The sequence below is a fragment of the Lissotriton vulgaris genome, chromosome 12, assembly GCF_964263255.1.
Source record: "Lissotriton vulgaris chromosome 12, aLisVul1.2, whole genome shotgun sequence".
Taxonomy (NCBI): domain Eukaryota; kingdom Metazoa; phylum Chordata; class Amphibia; order Caudata; family Salamandridae; genus Lissotriton; species Lissotriton vulgaris.
The window spans coordinates 412,737,098-412,756,370 of NC_141700.1; the positions used below are offsets into that span (position 1 = coordinate 412,737,098).

At 44.2% G+C, this 19,273-nt stretch overlaps 1 protein-coding gene across 4 annotated transcripts in view; it reads right to left on the reverse strand.

Moving 5' to 3' along the window:
• Positions 1 to 19,273, reverse strand: part of RPGRIP1L (RPGRIP1 like) — a 1,159,147-nt gene that overhangs the window by 331,069 nt on the left and 808,805 nt on the right. For all 4 annotated transcript variants that reach the window (XM_086945185.1, XM_086945184.1, XM_086945187.1 and 1 more), the window contains exons 21-22: positions 5,683 to 5,845; positions 2,491 to 2,576 (exon numbers count right to left, since the gene is read on the reverse strand). In XM_086945185.1, the coding sequence (XP_086801311.1) occupies positions 2,491 to 2,576; positions 5,683 to 5,845 (249 nt within the window). The remainder of the gene's footprint in view (positions 1 to 2,490; positions 2,577 to 5,682; positions 5,846 to 19,273) is intronic.

Consider the following 19,273-nt stretch of genomic DNA (forward strand, 5'->3'; position numbering starts at 1 on the left):
CAGCCTCTCCCTCTTCAGTTGTTAACTCCTTCTTGTTGCAACAGTATTTGATGGCTGCAGATTTCACACCCTCAAAGTCCTCTTTCTCCAAGTATTCTCTCGCTACCACCTGTGCCGATCAGCTCTCTACAGACCTCTCTGACATGTATTTAATTTTTTTTATAGTGATACGCATCCCATTGTAGTGTATTGAGCGCTTTGACTCATAAGCCTCCAGGAGGACGAGGGGGCGGCGCGTGCTTAGGAGGCTCGAAGGGGAGTATGATGACCGTGTAAGTGCTTGAAAGTGGCCCCCTCCTTACCCTGACCAGGAGGGAGGCTATGCAGCCCCCATCCCGCAAAGGCTGCCGGGAAGAGACATTCGCTGCTGTACGAAGGAATATTTTACAATGCAAACAGTGGCGCTGTGCATCAGGCCCCTTCCGCAGGTTGCGCTTGCAGCTTCTGACATTGTTTGTAAGTGCTGGCTAGAGAGGCGTGGCAAGGGCGGGTGCCGGTTCTTTTCAACAGATAGTGGGAAGAAGAGCGAATAAGCGCTATACACGCGCCTCTAACAAGCCGTACCATGCCAAGGAGACACATAGCGCCTTACAACACTTCCAGATAAATAAACAGCGCAACAAAGCATAGGGTACGTAAAGTATGTTACGCCGTCAGACCCCGGATCATTTAAATTCTGAAATGTTAACAATTCAGGTCATGAAAATGGTAAAACCTCGTGTGTCATTTTAAACGGTTTCCTGTGCGCAAAACACGACCACACATCCCCTTTACACGTTTCAAAGGGGTGTTTCAGGTAAAGCCCCGGGGTTTTACTGTGAAGTGGTGAGTTTCTTAAGACTGAGTCACCCAAGACACGCAGCCAGTCAGTTCCTGTGGGACAACTTGTTTTCACATTGCTGCAGGGTTAATGTATACAGCACCAGACTTTTTAATACAATTGATTTTTAACCTAACAATGTCGTCTTTTTTAATCTCTAATATTTTATAGCACATACAGTGAACACTGCCATCTCTGGGGGCTCAGTAAATTGGTGCAGTTATTAAATATGTTTATTTTATCGACCTCCGAGGGATACAAAGCTGGGTTAATGCACCTCAAAGTAAAACTTAATTGACAAATCGTATTTTAAAACAACACCATTTCAATGTGGAATAATAAACTGTGGCCAAAGGACCTCTGGGGCTGGTGCCGATGAAGAAGGCCCCCGCCACCCCCTCAGCCCCACCCCAACCCCACGCTCTGCAGTGTGACCAGTGGCACCCATTTACAACAAGGTGACCTGTTTGCCAATAATTTCAGCTTCTATCTCTTTTGGTGCTACTTTCCATTTCCGACTCAAAACTGTGTTTAGTATCTCATGATGATACTAATATTCAATCACAAACAAGTACTCTGATATCTGGATGCAGTAATAGTAACAACTGATCACATAACTTGGGCAGGCGTGTGTGTGGCTCTGTCTGTCTGTGTGTGTGTGTGTGTGTCGTGGCTCTGTCTGTGTGCGTGTGTGTGAGGCTCTGTCTGTGCGTGGCTCTGTCTGTCTGTGTGCGCGTGGGTGGCTCTGTCTGTGTGCGCGTGGGTGGCTCTGTGTGCGCGTGGGTGGCTCTGTGTGCGCGTGGGTGGCTCTGTCTGTCTGTGCGTGGGTGGCTCTGTGTGTGCGCGTGGGTGGCTGTCTGTCTGTGTGCGCGTGAGTGGCTCTGTCTGTGTGCGCGTGGGTGGCTCTGTCTGTCTGTGTGCGCGTGGGTGGCTTTATCTGTGTGCATGGGTGGCTCTGTCTGTGTAGGTGGCTCTGTGTGGGTGGCTCTGTGTGTGTGGGTGGCTGTATGTGAATGGCTCTGTGGGCGGCTCTGTATGTGTGTGTGGGTGGCTTTGTGTGGGTGGCTCTGTGTGGGTGCAAATGCAATAGGTGTCGCATTTGCGAGCTATTAAGCTATTGGCATTGTAAATGACAATGTCATTTATTTATGTTTTCAAAACTAAAACATAAATAAAAATAATGTCATGAGCAAAGCCAATGGCTCGAACTTTAACAATGCCGAGACCATTGCATTGTAAATGGTTGTTTATTTTTTTCTGCATTTAAAGGATTAAGACTCTTAAGTATGAATCAACCTTTTTTTTTTAGCTACTTTGACCATAGAATCCATTTGGTCAAAGGGGCCAGATCTGTCGTCGCTAACCATTCCATTGCCTTTACCCTGCTGGAGGTGGCTGATTCCCCAGGCTCTGTCTTCACTTTAGAGGCCCTCTAGATCACTCTAGAAGGTCGGCGGCTAAGCAAAAGTGAACACAAAAGGCTTCTATCTATGGAACAGACACGCCCTTAGGAGATTAGTTCACATGTATTCCCATTTTGGAAACTTTGATTACAGGAGTAATAGAACACAAAATGATTGTCATCTACAGTTTGAACAACTTCTTTCGAACTATTCGAAGCACAAACAATATAAGCACACACAAATGCTTCTGTATGCAAATAAACTGACCTGTTTAATGCCCCTGGACACAGAACCTGGTACAATGCTATCATCACTATCAGACACAATGGACTCAGCTTCTTTGTCATAGGTATCTGTTATAATATAAACAAAACATGTTAAAAACAAATCAATATACAGCTGGTTTCCATTTCAAGCTATATTCTAATTTAACCAAAAGCCACATCTCAGTGATCAAATTAAATGATGATGCATTGATTTATTGAACCGTGGATTATTTGCTATTTTTGCAGATAAATTCCCTTGTGACTTTAAGGGAAGTTATATTAAACAAAGAGGGAGGAACCCTACTAGTGTGACAATAGGGACAGGGTAAGTCAAGTGGAAAAGTAAACAACGTCCCTAATACCTAGTATTTGGAATATTCATAAGTGAGGGGCACACAATCCAGGTTAAAACATATATTCACCACACAATTAATAGAATATATTGCAAAAGTCATTAACAAAAAATATCAATTAAAAAGGTCAAACCAACAACTGATCATAATAAATGTAAATTACAAAAAAGATAAAAATGGGACACAATTTATTACATCATTTCATTTAAAAAAAATACAACATATCAAAATTAAAAACATGTACAAATGACGCAATCACAGGGTATTATTGTTACAGTTCCCAGTTTTAGAAAACATGAGTCGACGCTGCGTTTCGGTGATTTATCTACGATATTCACCTTCTTCAGGACTGTTTTCTATCTTAGCCAAATGGCCAGGCGTAATGCTAGCTTTCATTATCTGTATGTGTTTTTTAAGCTTTAGGATAAAATTTCTTGCAATAAAAAAATGTATAAAGTAGATTAGAACAGGACTGCACCCACACTGCTTCTTTTCTTCTTGGGTGCAAGGAGGCAGTTTAAAATTTTCCAGAACGACAAGAAGAATCCCATTGTGGTTGAAATAGGCCAACTGACATTACCCTGCGAAGTGCCAACAGAATAAGTTAACAGTCCTGTTCTAATCTACTACCAGTGTCGCTTAATATACCACAGTGGCACCCACAGAAGGTTTTTCAAATTCAAAATCCTGTCCTGAATAGGGTATTAACCTTGGACACATATAAATATTTTCATTGCAAGACATTTTATCCTAATGCTTAAAGAACACATACAGATATTGAAAGCTGGCATTACGTCTGGCCGTTTGGCTAAGATAGAAAACAGTCCTGAAGAAGGTGAATATCATAGATAAATCACCGAAACGCAGCGACGACTCATGTTTTCTAAAACTGGGAACTGTAACAGTAATAGCCTGTGATTGCGTCATTTGTACATGTTTTTAATTTTGATATGTTGTATTGTTTTTATAATGAAATTATGTAATTAAATTGTGTCCTATTTTTATCTTTTTTGTAATTTACATTTATTATGATCCGTTGTTGGTTTGACCTTTTTAATTGACATTTTTGTTAATGACATTTGCAATATATTCTGTTAATTGTGTGGTGAATATATGTTTTAACCTGGATTGTGTGCCCCTCACTTATGAATATTCCAAATACTAGGTATTAGGGACGTTGTTTACTTTTCCACTTTAAGGGAAGGCCAGTTATAAAGTAGCTAAGAGATGAGCAAATACAACAAAGACCCTGTGGACTGATATTACTTCAAGATGTTTGAAATTAATAAATTACCTGCTTTTGCATATGATCTACCATTAACTGATGTACATCTTTTTTTGTGACATTACTTTCACCTACTTTGGGATAAATTTGACAACAATACAAAACATTTTAATCATTCTGGAAGTTGAGTGCTGTTACCAAACTTATTCCTCAGGCTCATTAGACCTAGCAAACCATTCTATTTGCCACCCTACAGTAACGTCCAAGTACCCAGGGAGGTAATGCAGTGATAGAATTCTAGCCGCACATGAATTGATTCTGTTCAGCAAAGAGGTTATTGCAAACACCTGGCTGTGGGTTTGACTGAGGCATGGGCTTTCATGAGAGAATAATAACCAAGAGAGTGAGGGGAGAAGCAAAGAGGGTGAGGGGTTAAAAGATTTTATACACAACCCTAGCACCCCAATCTCCACATTATCACAAGTAAATCACTTTAGATTCAAAACAAAACCAGTAATATGTGTACTTTAATATCGATTTCGTGTTCAAAGTCCAGCCAACACGTGTTTCGTCGTACGGGACAAGACACCCGCGACTTCCTCAGGGCTGGGAAAGAATAATACAGAAAGCATAGTGTAAGCCCATATTTCTTCGGGCATTGACATTATAAAAATAGTATCTGATTCACAGATAGTCAATAATAAACAGACCAAGCGGGTAGTGAGAATAAGAGAAAATAAAGTGAAGGGGTAGGGAAGGGATGTGTGAGTAGCTAAGAAGATGCATAACACATACTATTTTGGATTTAGGATTTTCCACTTTTTCTGATGTACCTGCCCTTCACCATCCCTAATTGCCACACTTAACGGGTGGCACTCATCCACTGCAATAATAACATACACTGTAAAAACAAGCTGAAACGATCTTAACATGTATTATAATTTCAATGCCCGAAGAAATGTGGGCTTACACTATGCTTTCTGTATTATTCTTTCCCAGCCCTCAGGAAGTCGCGGGTGTCTTGTCCCGTACGACGAAACACGTGTTGGCTGGAATTTGAACAAGACATCTATATTAAAGCACACATATTACTGGACTGGTTTTGAAGTGATTTACTTGTGATAATGTGGAGATTGGTGTGCTAGGGCTGTGTATAAAGTTTTGGGATCTGTTGATCCAGTTTGGGGGTATTAGATGATTGCCTCCTCCGTAAGCACCCAATAAGCAATAGTAGTGAGCACCATAATATTACCGTAATCTGTGAGCGCCAGGATTATCCGGGGTATTATCATCCCTATCTTTCTTTCACAGGGGTTAAAAGATGACAGAGGGAGTTACTAAGGAGGGAGGAAGACAGGGGAGAACGTAGGGAGAATGAGATGCTTTTGCCAGTATGGAGAGATCACAGAGCAATATGAGGTGTGATAGGCTGCAATCTCAAATCCCCTCAGTGTTTAGCCACAAAGAACTGCAACTTTAATTACAGTTTTTTTTAGAAAGTCAAAGCTCACAAAGACATTGGACTCCAATGGGGGTGGGGCATTTATTCATTTCTAAGTAGATCTCTCAGAAAGTATGAAACATCACTACACAGTGTGGTCCTTTTAAAAGATACCTTCAGTTTCTAGTTGTTCAGTAATTTCAGTTTCATCATCTGAATTAAGCACGCTCTCGTCCAACTGGCCCTCAGACACTTCAGAATCAGCGTCGTCTTTTTCCTTCAAAGTGTCTTCATCAGCTTCGAGTAACTCATTACCAGTCAACGTTCCAATCACAACCTACAACAAAATGAGTGTTGCACAAAGTTCATGACTAATGTTCTCATGTGATATGATTATCAGGAATTCAATTTGTAAATCCGTTGAGGTTTCAAATGTGAAAATTGTATATGTACCTATATATAAATGTGTGTGTGTGTATGTATGTATATATATATATATATATATATATATATATATATATATAAAACACATATGATGTCATCAATGACGTCTTTCTCTGATGTTATCTGTGTCATTATGCATGGGGTCTTGAGCAGTGCACTGCTGGAGGTGCATAACTCAAAAGGACTTGGACATTTCAAATGCTTTTTGGTATTGGACCATAATCATAAGGTTCCCTTCAATCAAGATTTTTAGCAGACTTCCCAAGTTTACAACGGACTTGAATTTGCATTGACAAATCTGTACACTGGCAGTGGAATTGTAGCCTTGGTTTTACATTTACCCCTTATAGGGCTGTATAGAGCATATTAGTGTGACTGCTGGCTTCCACCTCAAACATTATATCAAGGTATGTACATTAGAGTATATTATACCTTTTTATCTTATACATGTACATACACAGACACACATGCAATTGGAATGAGAAATGACAATTGATGTCATTGAATACAACACCGCTGACAATAACATTACAGAATCTGTGAACAAACCATGTTATTCTTCAAACATTTTTAGCAGGGACATCTGTATGCTGAAACTGGAACTGCAGTCTTCAACCTGCAATTGATGTCTATGAATGAGGTTATGGTTCACTAGTGAATATACCTGTACTAGACTTAACTTGTTTAAATAGTCTTTTAAAGGACACCTAGGTGATGACAGTGGCACGTCTCTTGCAACTGAAGGCAAGTCCCTGCTCACAGAGCCTGCTGAGCAAGGGTGAAGGTAGTTCCTACAAGGGGACGAATCCAGAACTTACAGGCAGCATACTTATTTCAGGTAAGTTGGATGTATTTATTGGTCCGTAATGATAACGGTAAGGGTGGCTTTTCTACTAGTTGGAATTGGGAAAGAATTAAGAGGGAGAAGCACCAGAACAAATGGGCAACATACTGGTCTAACGCTTCTATTCTTTGTAAGCGAGGGGGAATCAGCTCCTCAATAAAGTGGAAAGAGAAACATAAGAGACAGTTCCCTGATGCAAATAGTAATGCTTAGATGCCCTTGAAACCAGTGGCCAGGCCAGCTCATGTCTGCAGTGTGCAGTGTGGCATGGTTAAACAACTTCTCTCACTGGATACTGATCTCTGGACGTTGCTGGCACTCAGGCTCTACACATGGGTGACGCAATCCAGTGTTGTCTTCTACAGTTTTACATGGTTAAACCCTTACTGGCTGGTCAGAGGAGCACTCCAATCAGCATAATGATTGAGGCTTATTCCTAGCCCAGATATAAGAGCAGTCAGAATGACTCTACTCCAAGAACGCAATCCTTCTCTAGTACACTATTGTCTAGCTCCATCCTTAGCTCATGAGAGAATGTTGTTCCAAGTACTGATCGTGATCCATTACTTATGATCAGCCTTGAACAAATGGGATAATCAGGAAACACTGTGGCCACTGCATGACCGAGGCATGCAGATGCCACATTCAACTGGATCATTTCCTGGACTGGTCCAAACTGGTCCTGATAGAATGTACATCTGCTCCAGACATTAGGCCAGTTTGCTCAGAGATTGAGATTCCAAAAGGAAGGGTGGGAGAGGCTGGTAATACTCCAGAATACTGGGATAGACAGCAGCATTGCAGGTACTTGAAAATCCTGCTAGGCCATCATCCCCACCCACTGAAACAAATGCGCTAGAGGCAAGGAAAAAAGGAATGCAAACAATTTAACAGGTGAGCAGCAATTGGTTCATTGCTTCCACACGCCTTTGCCATTTTGAATGCCATTAACAAGTGGAGCCCTACAGACTCTACTATGCCCTCAGCTAGACCAGCAGTGACCTCACCCTCTACCACATACACAAACATGTACACACACCATCCATACAAGCTACAGATATGATGGAGGTAAATAACTCCTGCTAAGTAGGACTGAATGGAATGTTTGTGCAGGTGCCTCTCATATTGAGTTAAACGGGAATACCCTCAGAAGACTCACAACATTGTCAAACTTACTGAGGGAGAAAATACGGAGTCTACAGGAAAAAAGCGACAGGTTAAAGATGCACAGTTCAACAGAAATATGTCGAGGACTTTATGTCCTGACATGCTTTTTATGACACTAAATGTGAAAAGTCTTGGAGTCAATGACTGTACACATACTTGTGTCAAAAGCAGGGCAACATACACATATGCTATGTGTGAGTGTGTATTCACTGAAAACACTTTAAGAGTGAGTTATGGTTTTTTTGTCTCAAAAGAAAATGTATGTTTAGAAACAAATTCAGAAATTGCCTCAAAACACAGTTACATTGATGTGATGGTAAGATACAAAACTGAAACTGGCCTGTTGTGGTTAGCTAAGTAAACCATAAGTCACATCCAGCTGTGCAATACTCATCATCTAAACATGATACCAGATGTAATCTCTATAAGATTATGTGTGATATCACTGCATGAACACATGTAATATGTAATACGGAGAGCATGCATGTCAAGCAAACACAAGACATAATTAAAGACCACTCTGTATATGTTTATGAATGCATAATACCTCAACATTCTGCACAATTAATACTGCCAAGAAAAGTTAACATCCTAGACTAAAAAAACTGAAAATATATTGCTTGTATAACTTGTATTAGGCACAAATGGACAATGTGTACCCAGGCTGGGCAGAGATGACCAACTTCACATATAGCAGTGGGCACTTAAACCATGAGTAAAGTGATTTTACCTCAGAGCGTGACTGAAAGATATTTTATCTGTATGACATGCACCGAATAGAAATGTACTCTATGTACACAAGATGAAAGTAGATGGTCACAAAATGAAGGTCGATGGTAAAAACAATTAGTATAGTTTCAAACTTCACATGCAATATGCACTGGGTTGAGGCTAAGTTTAAGGTTGTTTCTCTAGATAGTGGGATTAAAGGTAGTTTAGATGGTTGGCTTTATTAGAATGCCCGTGTGTGCTGAACCTGTTAAGTCATGGGCGGTGTTTCATGGTACAGGTAAACTAATCATAAACTATCCCAAAAAAATGGAACAAAGTATAATATCAACTTGAAGGTAGTAAAGACCATATGTAGTGTGACCTGGAGGTGAGAGAGAGAGAATGGAGTGCCAACTGTTCATGCAGTCCACAAAATTCGAATCAACAGAAAATATCCACGAATGACTACTGTCCAAGTCACTCATGTAGTTTGAAGGATGGGTTTGGGCAAAAATCAAAGAAATGCAAATCGTATTGTGTCTATGCATTGGATCTGATTTAGATTTTGGAGGACAGGTACTCTGTCACAAAAAGTGATTATATCCTGCTACCCACATTCAAGTGCGTTAAGATTGGAAAACAGTAGTATTTTTATGCTTAATGTTATTTTTCTCTTCTTTCCCTTTCCCTTTCTTTTCTCTTTTCTTTCTTTCTTTCTTTCTATTTTTCCCACATTTTCCTCCTCTCCCTTATCCTCCTATTGATAGACTACACCTATACCATACTTCCACCTCAAGATCAAAAACCTCTTCGATAACTTCATCGACCCTCCACCGGATGCCACAGCCGGCACGCCCCCAACACGCACCAGCCAGCCCATCATCTCCACCTGGACGCCGATCACAGTCGAAGACACCACCGCAACCATGAAAGGCATCCACTCGGGTGCCCCCACCGACCCCTGTCCCCCACAGACCCGCCACCACCATCGCACCCGAACTACAATGCACCATCAACACCACCCTGGAAACAGGCACCTTCCCAGATGACTGGAAAGGTGCAGAAGTCAGGCCCCTGCTCATGAAGCCGACCGCTGACCCCACCGACCTCAAAAACTACCGGCCAATCCTGCTCCTCCCATACACAGTCAAAGTGGCAGAGAAAACAGTCAACAAGTAACTGACATCGATTCATCAAAGACAATGCCATCCTCAACCCATCCAAATCCGGCTTCCGAAGCAACCACAGCACAGAGACCGCCCTACTTGCCTCCACAGATGACATCTGCACCCTCCTGGACCAAGGCCACTCCGCAGCCCTCATTCTTCTCGTCCTATCAGCAGCCTTTGACACAGTCTCCCACTGCACACTCGTCACCAGACTACACAACACCGACATACAAGGAACAGCCCTAGACTGGATCCGATCTTTCCTCACCGGAAGAAGCCAAAGAATTAGACTACCCCTTCCTCTCACCTGCGGAGTCCCACAGGAATCATCGCTGAGCCCGACCCTCTTCAACATCTACATGGCCCCCTCGCCATCATCGTCCGACAACACGGCCTCAACATTGTCTCCTACCCTGATGACACCCAGCTCATACTCTCCCTCACCAAAGACCCCGCCACAAATTAAATGAGTCAACTTCCAGTAAGAAATGCAGGAGGTCGCCGTATGGATGAACAACATGTGCCTCAAGCTCAACGCAGAAAAGACAGAAGTCCTCATACTCGGTACCACCCCTTCAGCATGGGACAACACCTGGAGGCCGACAGCCCTCTGAAGCCCACCAACCCCCTCGGACCACGCCAAAAACCTTGGCATCGTACTCGACTCTTCCCTCACCATGAACCGACAGGTCAACGCCGTCGCCTTCAGCTGCTTCAACACCCTCTACAAGACTTTCAAATGGATCCCCTCGGAGTCAAGGAAGATAGTCACCCACCCGCTCATCACTAGCATACTCAACTATGGAAACAGTCTATAAGCCGGCATGAACAGGTCCCTACTCAAAAAACTCCAGGTGATACAGAACACCGTGGCCCGACTCGTCCTCGGCATCCCCCAGCATGAACACATCAGCCAACACCTCCGAACACTCCACTGGCTCCCTGTGGAGAAAAGTCACCTTCAAAATCCTCACCCATGCCTACAAATGCCTGCACAACACCGGACACGAACACCTCAACGACAGAATCAACTTCCACGTACGCAAAAGAAACCTCCGATCTTCTAACCTTGCACTGGCCGAAACCCCACGTATCCACAGAGCCAGAGCAGGTGGAAGATCCTTCTTTCACATTGCGGCCAAAACCTGGAACGAGCTCCCGGAAGATATCAGACTCGCCCCCTATCTGAACACCTTCAGCAAGGCTTTCAAGACCTGGCTCTTCAGCCAAATGGAGATGCAACCCCCCCTCCCCCTCAGCACCTTGAGACCCTCATGGGTGCATAGCGCGCTCAACAAATCCCTGAGTAATTGATTGATTGTTACATATTCCCACTTATGAATATACAGATTGTTCAGGTAAAGCCATGTTTTAGAGTTCAATCCCGAGGGTGGCAGCTTAGGAGATCCCATGAATCAACATACCTCCTTTTCCACACCATATAAGATGATAGCATAGGTCATAATGTGATGAATAAGTATGATTACGAAACTTTCTTTTCTCCTGTATTTAACACTGCATTTCCTGTTGTCAATCTACACTATCTTTAGGTTTCCATATAAATGAGAAGCTATCAATCTAAATTACTGTTTTGTAATGCCTTAGTACCTTTATATGTATGATTATGACTTTGTTTCTGATGATAAAATCGTAAATAAATAAAACAAGTGCTTTAGAATATAATGTGCTTATGGACATGATATCGGTCACATCATTTGCACATATGGTAGTACTAGTGAGTGATGTGCGAGAATAAAAAGTCTTAAAACTATGCCTTCAAAAAATTGTTCCTCATTATAGAACCGTTTTCTGTCATCCTAAGAGTTCACAATAGTGATGTAAATGAGGGTGTAAATATAGGACGTTTTCAGCACATTTCAATCTACTTTGCATTATCTTTTATACAGCATCACAATGTATTACTTTAGTAGTTTAGTTCTAGCACATAGTTTTACGTTTTGTTTTAGTAGCCTAGTACTATTTTAGTTCAGTAAGGCCTGGTATACTCATCATTTAAGTGGGTCAAACAATTTTGCCAGAATAGTGGCCCAGTCAGCTAGGTACTCCATTAATTTCTCATAGTTTCTTGAGGCCTTCAAGTGTTGTTCATCTGTAGTAATCCATAGTTCAAATTTTGGGGTGATAGGACTGAGCCAGTGTATTCTTTTTAGTCTTTTAGCAAAGAGTGCGCCCAACTATACCACTCTCATTTTCATTTTAGATTTTATTGTATGGGGAATATTCCTAGCGGACATTTTAAGGGAAGAGAACTGGTTGCTGTACCCAACTTTCTACCATTCTGTCCCAGAAAAGGTGCAGATAGTCCCATATAAGGTGGAGGAAGTCAGCCCTGATTGAACCACATCTACCACAAGCAAACGTCCTACCCGAATAAATTAGTACACACTTTGTCAAGTGATGCATGTTATGTGTACGTAGTGTAAGTGGATCCGTTTAAACAGTACATTGGGAGATATATATTTGTTTTCCTAACAAGCTTTCCTTCAGAGTCCATCAGGGTGTCTGGGTACATATGGGCCCACTTTTCCAGTACACATTTGTTATCCCATTCCCCATCCAGTGTAATGCCGAGTCAGATTAGAGGTTACTCTTCTACCATCCATGAGATTCAGTATAGCCAAAATTATAATAAATTCTGGGTCCGCCTCTGGGAATGTGGTCCAGATTTCTCTCCAGTTACTCCCCGGGCTTGCATACTGAATACACTGACCAGGGCTCATCCCATAGGTCTCCAAAGGTCTCCTGCGAGTGATCAAAGGTCAGGAATCTGCTGTTCTGGAATAGGTCTCCCACAGATTGACATCACCTCCCTCCTTTATATGATATCTTTAATTATGTCTTTGAGAAGCAAGATATACCACAAAAGAATCTCATGAGCAGATAATGGCATCGTACGGATCAATTTGAATACTTTTCCCCAGATTCCTCCCATATATCTGTTGAACTATGGATAGTCTTTTTGTACATTGTACACAAATATGAAGGCCTCGGCCACAGAATTTGGGGGGTGGGTTCCGGCCCAGAGTCTATTTTCCCATTTTTCACCATCATTTAAACAATATATTGCATGTTGCAGCAGTACAGCAGCAGAGTATACAATTAAGTCTGAGTGACCCAGACCCCCTTTAACAAAAGGAGTTTCAGTGTTTCTTAATTAATGAACAAGTTACTTACCTTCGGTAACGATATAGCTGTTAGAAACATTAGTTAGATAGTTATAGATTCCTTACCTCAGAATTACCCCCAGGCATCAGAATAGATCCAGAAAGTTTTTCGTCAGCAGTACCTTTGCACGTTCGGAAGGTGGCGTCAGTCGGCTCCGCGTTTATCGTTGGCTCATGTTGCCGGGATGACGTCGCGGCAGCTACTTAGACGCCGCCCTCGCGCGCTGATGTCACTTCTGTACACAACTTTCCGCGCCAGAAATGCAGACCCATGCAAGACACTGACCACTGGTGCACAAAACTAAACCTCTGAAAGAATAACCTTAACCCTAGAAATCCGTTCGCAGAATGGGGAGGATGGGTGGGGCGGTAAGGAATCTATAACTAACGAATGTTTCTTACAGATATATCGTTACCGAAGGTAAGTTACTTGTTCATCTGAAAGAAACACGTTAGTTATAGATTCCTTACCTTAGAATAGATACCCCAGCAATACCAACCCAGGATGTGGGTCTGCGAACCAAGATCACACCAAGAAGTCCTGGAGAACAGAACAGCCAAAGAAGCCGCCTCTCCGGACTTGACTGTCCAGGCAGTAGTGCTTGGTGAACGTGTGCAGCGATGCCCACGTAGCTGCCTGACAGATGTCATTCAGAGGAACGCATCCTCCCAGAGCAGTAGTGGCTGCCGTCGCCCTGGTGGAATGGGTGTGCAGCCCAACTGGAAGCTCCTTCTTTGCAAGAGAATAGCATGTTTTGATACACAAGATGACACATCGAGAGATAGTCCGCTTGTGTACGGCCCAACCTTTCTTGATGCCCACGTACCCAACAAAGAGCTGGTCATCCACCTGGAACTCTTTGGTGCGATCCAGATAAAAGGAAAGCACCCGTTTTGGGTCCAGATGGTGGAGCCTCTATTCCTCTTTCCAAGGATTCAGAGGTGGAAAGAAGGTGGCCAAAGGGATGGTCTGCCCGATGTGAAAGGCAGTGACAATCTTGGTCAAGAAGGATGGACAAGTTATGAGAACAACTTTGACCGGATGCACAGATAGAAACGGAGGCTTAGAAGAAAGCTCCTGGAGCTCACTCACTCGTCTGACAGAGGTGACGGCCAGCAGGAATGCAGTTTTGAGAGTTAAAAGCCTCAAAGGACAGCTGTGAAGCGGCTCAAAGGGAGCGCACATTAAATAAGTTAAAACCAGGTTCAAGTCCCACTAAGGCATAACGAAGTGAATAGGAGGAAAGAGATGAGTTATGCCTTTCAAGAAACGATTTACAACCGGGGACTTGAAAAAGGAAGGCTGATCTGAAAGCTGAAGGAAGGCAGAGATGGCCAAGAGATAGCTCTTGATATTGCCCAGTGCAGAGCCCTGCTGGGCCAAATAAAGAAGGAACAAGAGAACCTCAGAAAGAGGGGCAGAGAGGGGATCCACAGCCTTTGCTGTGCACTAAGCCAACAATTTGTTCCACCCGCACTCGTATACCGTCTTAGTGGAGGGACGCCTGGCTCCCAGAATTACATCGCAGACTTCAAGAGGCAGGTCGAAAGACGTCAACTGCCGCCGCTCAATCTCCATGCAAGGAGGTGGAGGCTGGACAGGTTCGGGTGGAGGACCGACCCCTGTTGCTGCAACAGAAGATCCTCCCGAAGAGGCAGACGGGTCGGGGGATCGATGGCCATGTTGAGCAGCTCAGGATACCAGACTCTTGGTGCCCAATCCGGAGCCATAAGAATGACTTGGGCCCGGTTGCGCCGGGTCTTCTTCAGCACTCTGGGCAGAAGTGATATTGGAAGAAAGGCGTACAACAGACCGCAACTCCACTCACGAAGAAAAGTGTCTCCTAGCGAGTGCCGCCTTGAAATTCCAACGCGCAGAATTGCTGACATTGCGCGTTCTGTTCGGTGGCGACTAGATCTGACCAAGGCTCTCCCCACTGTCGAAAGAGACCTTGCACCACCTCAGAGTGAAGATGCCATTCATGATCTATCATGCACCTGCGGCTGAGTTCGTCAGCCCTAGCGTTCAGTGAACCTACCAGATGTTGGACCACCAGGGATATGCCCTAATGTTCCAGCCATGTCCAGAGGCGGAGGGCTTCTTGACATAGGGTCCATGACCCCACCCGCCCTGTTTGTTGCAGTACCACATGTCGGTGGTGTTGTCCGTGAACATCTGCACTACTCTTCCCCGGACAGAGGGAAGGAATGCCTTGAGTGCAAGACAGATCGACAGGAGCTACTCCAGAAGGTTGATATGGAGCCCGGACTCCGCCGCTTCTGATCTCTGCCTCTCCCATCTGGCCGCCCCATCCCAGAAGGGATGCGTCCGTTACCACTGTGTGTTCTGTTAGGGAAGGGAAAGCAATCTGCCGTTGACCCAATCCTGGTTCGTGAGCCACCACTGCAGTTGTTGAGCAGTGCCCTTCGAGATCTGAACGCAGTCGGACAGATTCCCTTGATGCTGCGCCCACTGGAACTTCAGGTCCCACTGCAGAGCCTGCATATGCCATCTGGCATGATCGACCAGCAGAATGTAGGAGGCCATGAGGCACAGCAGCCTAAGGGTCAATCTGAAAGAAACCCGGGATAGAGTCTGAAAGATCGGAATCCTAGACCTGAGCAAACGTCAACATTTTGAACTTCATCTTCCGGAGGAAGCGATTGACGTCCCTGAGATACAAGATAGGACGCAGGCCCTTGTCCTTCTTGGAAACCACAAAGTAGTGGGAATAACAACCACAACCCACTTCTGGGACAGGAACGCGCTTGATGGCTGCCTTGGCCAAGAGAGCCGTAACTTCCTGGTTGAGAAGGGCCAGATGATCCTCCGACATGTGGTGGTATCGCGGTGGCATGGCTGGAGAGGTAGTCTTGAAGGGGAAGGAGTAGCCCTTTCGGACTCTTTGCCTAACCCACCTGTCCGAAGTGATGGTGCGCCAGTGGGGGAGGTGATGGCGAATTCTGCCACCTTCTGGCGTTTGATGGGACTGAAAGGTCGGACTAGGAGGGTTTGGAGGCTGATGCAGGGGTGGGGGGGGGGAGGTGGACTGGCCCGCCTGCTGGCCCCGGAACCTCGCTGGTTGTTTTCACGTCCCCGGCCACGCGAAGGCTGAGTAACTTGCTGCGGCCTGTGGCCCTGGGTGGGACGTGGCAGGGCACCCCTTCCGTAGCCACGAAAGGGGCAAAAAGCAGACTGCGCCAGACTGGTGGGGAGGCCCAAGGACTTGGCCATAGCCCATGAGTCCTTGAAGCGCTCTAGGACTTTGTCTGCTTTGTCACCAAAAAGGCGACGGGCATTAAAGGGCATGTCCATCAAGGTGTTCGGGACATCTCCCGTAAAGCCAGTGGACCTCATCCAGGCATAGAGGCAAAGTGCTACTGATGTTGAAATGGTCCTGTCCAGCGTGTCGGCGGTGTCCAGCCCACAACGTATTGTAAACTTTGCTGCATCTCACCCGGTGGCGACAACCTGAGAGAGCACTGCCCAGGCCTCCTCCGAACACTGAAGCGGGCCAAAAAACGAGCTTGGTACTGTCCCCGGGACCAGTTGCTTGAAGTCAAAGAAAAATCCAAAGAGACTAATAACATTGTTTGTGTAACAACTTTCAATGCATGGAGTACCAACATAAAAAAGATAATACAGAAATATTGGAACCTCGTAGCCGGAGAGCTACAAACTACACAACAACCGTTGTTCGCTTTTAAGAGGGGAAAGAACATTAAGGACACAGTAGTGAAAGCATTTCTGGGACCACCCAAACAGCCAGACCTGAGAAGTTACCTTGGCCTCCCACCAGGGACCGGGCATCATAAATGTGGACAGTGCAAAGCCTGTGATTCATGCCAAAAGGGTACGGACTTCACACACAATAACAGAACCTACAATTGTCACATTTCACCAATTGCAATAGTTCACATATGATTTACGCAATACTTTGCCTTTGTGCACAAATATATGTGGGTCAAAACACACAAAGTCAAAATCAGGATCCTGCAACACATGAGCAGAGTAAGATGCAAAACACTGGGGGCACCGTTGGTTGAACACTTCACCACACACACCCACACACCGGACGACATCAAATGGTGGGTTCTAGAAAAGATTTGCCCATATGCCAGGGGGGGTCCATCACCACATCACTCAACTACAAAGAGTATAGATGGATATATTCCCTCAACTCAGTCCAGAATGGGTTGAATGAAATGGAGGAAATTGTGCTGAATGAATTTATTGGTTCATCTTTATGATAAATGGACATAGAATGTTTTAAATATCCTGCCTATAGCTGGGTGACACTACCTTGTACTGCTGTAAAATATAATGATTTACACAATCAATGTAACCCCTGTACCACAGCTGGTAATAGGTGGGTGCTTGATTATTTGTGATCGTTTGAAATTATTTCATACATGTTACACTGCGCAAGATGTGTCCTTAATTTGTCACTGCATGCACTTCCTACATCACTTCATTCTGAACCAACCAACTCAGAGCGGGGTTTCCTGCCCTTATGAGCGTGATATCACGATTGACATATTGTGCTAAACGCTAGCACATGGAAAGCGCCTCCATGATCAATTTGATTTTCATGCCACAATGATAGATGTTTAGAATTTGAATCCACATTTTAACAACTTTCAAGGCTGAATGCGGCTAGAATCGCGGTTTGCCGGGCATGTCAGGAGACGTGTTACTTTCACGCCGGGTTGGTTGCTAGGCAACTGATCAACGTGCGGTGCCAAGCTAGCCGGTTAGCAAAAATGACTCTTTGGGCTATACGCTAGCGCTTGGAAAGGGATGCATGCCGCCATGTTAAATTGTTCTACATGATATAAAGAAAGATGTTTAGAATTATAAACTACATTTCCCCCACAGACTTTCATGGCTGACTGCCGGCCAGAACCGTGGTCCGCCGGGCACGTCAGGAGACATGAGACTAGCACGCCGGGTTGGTTGCTAGGCAACTGATCAACGCCTGGTGACAAGCGGAGCGTCCTCGCGCTGGTCTAACCAGTATATACAGGTTCATGCTTGTAAATACAAGTGATCGCGGATGGGGCAGCAAGTAATTACAACACCCCAGTGACCTTGTAACAGAAAACGTGGATCTTCGAGGTGAGCACAGTGTAGCAGCATAATTCCACGCTCTATTGTATGCTCTTGCAACTTAACTAATTGGGAAACAGTTTATTAATTATAGCTCTTCCTCTCAACAGTTTACTTCTGGGCCACGGATTATCTTTCTTCTTCCACCTTGATGATAAAACACACAAGTGGATTGCATTATTAAAGCAACATTGACATTGGAGGTGAGTGCTCTCAACTTGTGTTATCTCTTAGAGATATTTGCACGAATGGAGAATCTGATCCTTATTCCTACACCCATTTCTTCCTGTAGAATCACCGTACTAAGGGAGCGATTACCCTTAGCCTGCCACAGAATTACAAGTGGCCTTGCTTGAGACAACCCCAGGGAAACTCACCTGGCCCCACCCCTTGAGGTGAGTCTTTACCACCATAAGTATTACACTAACTTTCTGGCTAATCGTCCTGAAAATCCAAACCTGACCCCAGCTCATTTTATTCAACAGGCTGTCTGAAACCCCTCCTGCCACACCTTACCTAGTCCTGATGAAGACCGGCAATGACACTTTAAGAGTGCTTTCCCAGGGTTGAAACGTTGACTTTAGAACTATCTGGACCAGCTTTTTGGATTTTGAGCTGAGACTAGCACTCGTGGTCCGCAGAACTTTCTGAAGAACTTTGTACTACTGTCCGATTCCCCCTTCTTCCCCTATCACTGTATATAGTACACTTTCACGAATATCACTGAGCACCGAATGTCACAATTCTTTCACATATGATGCGCCACCATGTATTGTTGACAGCAATGTATATATTGGAAAAAGGGTATTTATGAATGAAGCTATTTTTATAAAAATCTCGTCATACCCTAGTCGGTTTGGGTTTGCATTTCTAGTAATTTATGCTTTGATAAGATTGGTTTGGAAATGAATAATTGTCTGAATAATCAGAAACATTTTAAGAGATAATACGCACCCGACAGAACCATTTGTGTATCTTGTCCTCCGAACAATGAGGCAGCACTTGCACTACCGTATCCCACAAAGAGTGCGAATAACGGCCCAAGAGACATGCGGTGTTTACGGACCGCAGTCCTAAGCTGGTGGAAGAGAAACTTTTCTTGCCAAGGTGGTCTAGCTTCTTGGATTCCCTTTCC